Source organism: Oncorhynchus mykiss, chromosome 6, assembly GCF_057628025.1.
Source record: "Oncorhynchus mykiss isolate SJ-2025 chromosome 6, ASM5762802v1, whole genome shotgun sequence".
NCBI lineage: Eukaryota > Metazoa > Chordata > Actinopteri > Salmoniformes > Salmonidae > Oncorhynchus > Oncorhynchus mykiss.
In genome coordinates, this window is record NC_143027.1 from 71,825,969 (window position 1) to 71,832,028 (window position 6,060).

Consider the following 6,060-nt stretch of genomic DNA (forward strand, 5'->3'; position numbering starts at 1 on the left):
CACAAGCCTTATTAGTACGTGACTATGAACACAACTTTTTGCGTGAACGTTGGATGAGCGTGAAAGGAACTATGTTAAAGAAAATGTCTCTCCTTCACACACACACACACACGCACGAGCGCGCGAGCACTGAGAGAGAAATTGTAAAGCATTGTTTTTTCAGGCTAGTAGTAGGCCTATCTAAACTTTTATTGACTCAAGATGACTGATTCCAACCCTTACTTACCCTTGCATATTTAGAAGAATAGGGATCCTCGAAAAGTGCCCAAAGCAACCGCTGCCAACGTCGCCAATGCCCCCCTGATTTGGCATCTGGTCCATCAAGAGCCAACCTATTGATCATTCCCAGCGTTTCCTCATCCCCATCCTCCTCTGAATTCTCGGGGGGCCCACCCCCAAAACTATCCAATGCCTCCTCGGCCTCTCGATGTTGCCGATAAGTCATCCAACAACATGGTTCCACGTCGGTCTCATCTATACCCCAGAACGCCAACTCCTCCTCGTACAAAGGGCCGCAAACGTCTGCAGGGCAGTGCAACTTCCCGGTCCTATAGTAATTGAGGATGTGGGCAAACACACCCGGGTGCCGGTCAAAGAAGAATTCTTCAATCTTAGGATCGTAGTCAAAGTGACTGTGGGCATCTGGCTCGGCGAGCCAAGCTAACCGGGTGCCCGGTAATGTGCGAAGGGTGCTACGGTAGGTCTGGTGTCTGATACCTCCCACGTTAATCACAATACGATCGTTCTCGTCGCCTTGTCCCATTGCGTCGCTTAGGCATGTCTCGAGCAGGTTCCAGTCATTATATTGCAAAACATGTGCGAGGCAACGCAGTGGGGTCTGGCCGACACATGAACTCGGGTTGAAAGAGGAAAAGAGAAGGCAGGTTTCTTACCGACTTATTTTATTCAGCTTGCAAAAAAGCACAGGCTCCACTCAAGCTTTCAGATAAATCCCAACTTTTAATAATACCAAAGACAGCAATACCTCAACGGATGTTTGATATAGTTGCAAGGTAGGCTAAAGCAAGAAGCAGCCTGTGGCTGCCCCAGAAATTTGGATGGAAAAAAATCAAAATGTTCATGGTTAGGCTACATCACAAAACCAAAGATGAACACTCCTCCGAAAAGCGTTGATGAAATATGTGTGTAGGCTATGACTCCATATACTGAAAACCTAGTTCCAAATCCACGCCGTCTTTTAATTAGGGAAGCGTACAGCCCTTGTGGCATGCAACGAAAGATGAGAGCTGTGGTGCTGAACGGACAGCACCAGTCTCTCTGAGCGCACACTCCTCACACTCCATCCATCCTCCTCTCCTCTCTCTCTTTCATCATCCCCCTCCCACTGTCTTTAAGACGAGACTCTTGCACTCCCTAATCCCTTGTCTTTCTTTATATTTTCCTCCTTGAGCAGGACTGCTACAGGGATATCAACATTGATCCTTGACAATTACTTTACATGTTGCGTTCGATAATGCTCCTGAATTCCTATATGCCTAAAACACAGATCCTTGAATGAGTGCCATTGCAACTTAATGTGTTCTGTTTAAAATGATGTTCACAGGAGAATGAGGAGAGAGCCTGCAGTATATGCTGTATACCATGAGGCAGGGTTGCACAGACTCCTTGTCATGGTTTTGTAAAGTACATTAAATAACATTAATTGGTTGGAAAGGATGCACAGGTGCATGCACCTAAATTGATGAGGGGTGTGTCTGGGAAAGCTGTTTTGGCTCTGTCAGCACCATGGACAGGTCACATTTGGGCTTCCACAAATATTGTAGACCTCCAGAAGTCTGGTTCATCCTTGGGAGAAGTTTCCTAACGTTCATCTGTACAAACAATAGTATGCAAGTATAAACACCATGGTACCACGCAGCCGTCATACCGCTCAGGAAGGAGACGCGTTCTGTCTTCTAGAGATGAACGTACTTTGGTGTGAAAAGTGCAAATCAATCCCAGAACAACAGCAAGGGACCTTGTGAAGATGCTGGAGGAAACAAGTACAAAAGTATCTATATCCACAGTAAAACGAGTCCTATATCAACATAACCTGAAAGGTTGCTCAGCAAGGATGAAGCCACTGTTCCATAAAAAAGCCAGGCTACGGTTTGCAACTGCACATGGGGACAAAGATCGTACTTTTTGGAGAAATGTCCTCTGGTCTGATGAAACAAAAATATAACTTTTTGGCCATAATGACCATAATTATGTTTGGAGGAAAAAGGGGGAGGCTTGCAAGCTGAAGAACACCATCCCAACCGTGAAGCACGGGGGTGGAAGCATCATGTTGTGGGGGTGCTTTGCTGCAGGAGGGACAGGTGCACTTCACAAAATAGATGGCATCATGAGGTAGAAAAATTATGTGGATATATTGAAGCAACATCTCAAGACATCCGTCAGGAAGTTAAAGCTTGGTCACAAGTGGGTCTTCCAAATGGACAATGACCCCAAGCATATTTCCAAAGTTGTGGCAAAATGGCTTAAGGACAACAAAGTCAAGGTATTGGAGTGGCCATCACAAAGCCCTGACCTCAATCCCATTGAACATTTGTGGGCTGAACTGAAAAATGTGTGCGAGCAAAGAGGCCTACAAACCTGACTCAGTTACACCAGCTCTGTCAGGAGGAATGGGCCCACTTATTGTGGGAAGCTTGTGGAAGGCTACCCGGAATGTTTGACCCAAGTTAAACATTTTAAAGGCAAATACTAATTGAGTATATGTAAACTTCTGACCCACTGGGAATGTGATGAAAGAAATAAAAGCTGAAATAAGTCATTCTCTCTACTATTATTCTGACATTTCACATTTGTAAAATAAAGTGGTGATCCTAACTGACCTAATACAGGTAATTTTTACAAGGATTAAATGTCAGGAATTGTGAAAAACTGAGTTGAAATGTATTTGACTAAGGTGTAAATAAACTTCCGACTTCAACTGTAATTGCTTCACAGACTTCAAGTAACAGACACATCTCAACATCAGCTGTTCAAAGGAGACTGCGTGAATCAGGCCTTCATGGTCGAATTGCTGCAAAGAAACCAATAGTAAATGACACCAATAATAAGAAGAGACTTGCTTGGGCCAAGAAACACGAGCAATGGACATTAGACCGGTGGAAATCTTTCTTTTTTTTAAATCGCTGTGTGAGATGCAGAGTAGGTGAACGGATGATCTTTGCATGTGTGGTTCCCACCATGAAGCATGGAGGGGATGTGTGATGTTGTGGGGGTGCTTTTCTGGTGACAGTCAGTGATTTATTTATAATTCAAGGCACACTTGACTAGCATGGCTCCCACAGCATTCTGCAGCGATTCACCATCCCATCTGGTTTGTGTTTAGTGGGACTATCATTTGTTTTTCAACAGGACAACAGGAATTTCCCAACACAACTCCAGGCTGTGTAAGGGCTATTTGACCAAGGAGAGTTTTGGAGTGCTGCATCGGATGACCTGGCCCCCACACCTGACCTCAACCCAATTGAGATGGTTTGGGTTGAGTTGGACCGCAGAGTGAAAGAAAAGCAGCCAACAAGTGCTCAGCATATGTGGGAACTCCTTCAAGACTGTTGGAAAAGCATTCCACATTCCTCATGCCTTGATGTCTGCACTATTATTCTACAATGTAGAAAATAGTAAAAATAAAGAAAAACCCTTGAATGAGTAGGTGTGTCCAAACCTTTGACTGGTACTGTATATATAAGCAACTTATACATAGTATACATATAAATAGTATACTCATATACAGTTAGTGGCCATTTGTTTTAGGTACACCCATCTAGTACCGGGTCGGACCCCCGTTTGCCTCCAGAACAGCCTGAATTATTTGGGGCCTGGAAACATTGCTCAATTGGTATCAAGGGACCTAACGTGTGCAGGAAAATATTCTCCACACCATTACACCACAACCACCAGCCTGTACTGTTGGTACGTATACATAGTATACTTATGTGGAAAAAGTACTTATGTGGAGAGAAGTATGTTTATTGTGCAGTACAGACACTGCCCTCTTGTGGCCTCTTGTGAGTTGAAACAAAAGCTATTACGGGTCATTTTAATTGTGCCCATTCAATCACGTGTTAAAACAGCTTTCAAGGCCATATGAGTTTATTAGCTTACAGACAGCATCCATAACCTTACCAACATTAGGATACTCCAGATCAGTGATAAGATCTTTGACTGGTCTCATCTATTGTCTAGGAAAGGGTTCCCCAACTGAAAGCCCGCAAGCCGAATTTGGCCTACTGATGGTTTTATTGATGGCCTTTGAAATGACTACTGATTGATGGAGCAGTCATTATCATATCCCCAGGACCATTAAGGACGCAACTATGACCCACAAACACACAACAAGAAGAGTGTTGCATATATGCCCAGCTATCCTCTTCGTTTTTGGCTACAGATCACATTTCAGGCGTTGTTTAGATTGGAATACCTTGATGTCGTCACCTCCATAATCTCATACATACACCCCTATTTTTCAGTAGTTTCTTTGGCTCCAAAGAACTTGATTAAATTCTGCCATTTTTTGTTTTACTAAAAGAGGCCCGTTAATCATTGTGAAGTTGTGTAAATCCCCTGAAATGCCCTTGCCTCTGTGATTCATTGGGGAAGTTTAATTGTGGATGACTCATTTGGATGGAGGGAAACTTTGACAAAAAGACCACAAACGTTTATGCAAATTTTTCAAAACCCAACAGATTTTCATTCCATCCTTTCATTAGTGGAAGTGAAATGTTCCTTAGTCTTTTTATGTCCCTGTGTGAACCATTCACTTGTGTAAATTGGTCTGGTATAACATTTAGTCAGAGGACAGATATGTATTTTTTATTTAACTAGGCAAGTCATGCAGTTTAATCTAGTTGATGATTCCTGGTCAGCCTTTGAAATGACTACTGATTGATGGAGCAGTCATTATCATATCCCCAGGACCATAAAGGACACAACTATGACCCACAAACAGACAACTTGAAGAGTGTTGCATATAGTATGCCCAGCTATCCTCTTCATGCATGATTCATGAAAAGTACAGTAAAAAATGTCAGAAAATATTCATCCATTAAAATGAAGATATAATACAGCGCTGACACCCAGTGGACACAAAACAGCAATACACGGACAGCATAAAGCACCATCTGGAAGATTCACTGCTGTTCAACTATTATTTCAATATAACCAAATAGTCATTTATAAATGACTATGAGCTAGTGTGACTGCCTAACTCTATCCCCAAGTCTAAGCTTGTATTACTACATTACTTATGATCTTTGTTGTCATTGTGTCTTTGTAACATACTGTATTTTAAATTAGCCTAGGCCTTTGGTAGCCTAGTGGTTAGAGCGCTGGACTAGTAACCGGAAGGTTGCAAGTTCAAGCCCCGAGCTGACAAGGTAGTTAACCCACTGTTCCTTGGCCGTCATTGTAAATAAGAATTTGTTCTTAACTAACTTGTCTAGTTAAATAAAGGTTAAAAAAAATTATATGCTGGAATACTGCTATGCAAAATCAAATGTATTTGTCACATACACATGGTTAGTAGACCTGCGCTCTATATCCTATATAAATTTGGTGGTGATTTCTAGATGTGTGGTGTGACTGTGAGGTATAGCTTCCCAAAGAATCACACTTGATGAATTGCCATATTCTGGAAGTATTCCAACTTGGCTTTTCAAATGTAAAGACTTGATTTGGGTCTTTGAAAAATGCATGCACTACAAATTCTCAGTAATTGAGCTACTAACTTTGAGAATACTAACCTGTCCTGTCAGGATGTCAATAACAATATCACTCCATATGATACAGCAGCCTGTATGTAGCTTCTCTATAGGCCAAAGTGAATGGCTACAGCCTAAACTAGTTAGCCTACTAACATGCAAAACTGAGAACAGCAGCCTGTATGTAGCTTCTCTATAGGCCAAAGTGAATGGCTACAGCCTAAACTAGTTAGCCTACTAACATGCACCCCAACAGTTTGATGCCATGCTACCTGGAGCCCCAGTCACAGATAAACCTATGGAAGAAAAAAGTCGACTCTATGCACACTCCGGGTCTTGTAGTAGG

General features: G+C 42.4%; 1 protein-coding gene across 1 annotated transcript in view; it reads right to left on the reverse strand.

Moving 5' to 3' along the window:
• The window catches only part of LOC110526508 (voltage-gated potassium channel KCNC1), a 30,799-nt gene extending 29,506 nt beyond the window's left edge, over positions 1–1,293 (reverse strand). Inside the window, exon 1 of the mRNA XM_090239354.1 lies at positions 227–1,293. Within this exon, the coding sequence (XP_090095480.1) occupies positions 227–763 (537 nt within the window). The 5' untranslated portion in view covers positions 764–1,293. The remainder of the gene's footprint in view (positions 1–226) is intronic.
• Between the last annotated feature and the right edge of the window lie 4,767 nt (positions 1,294–6,060).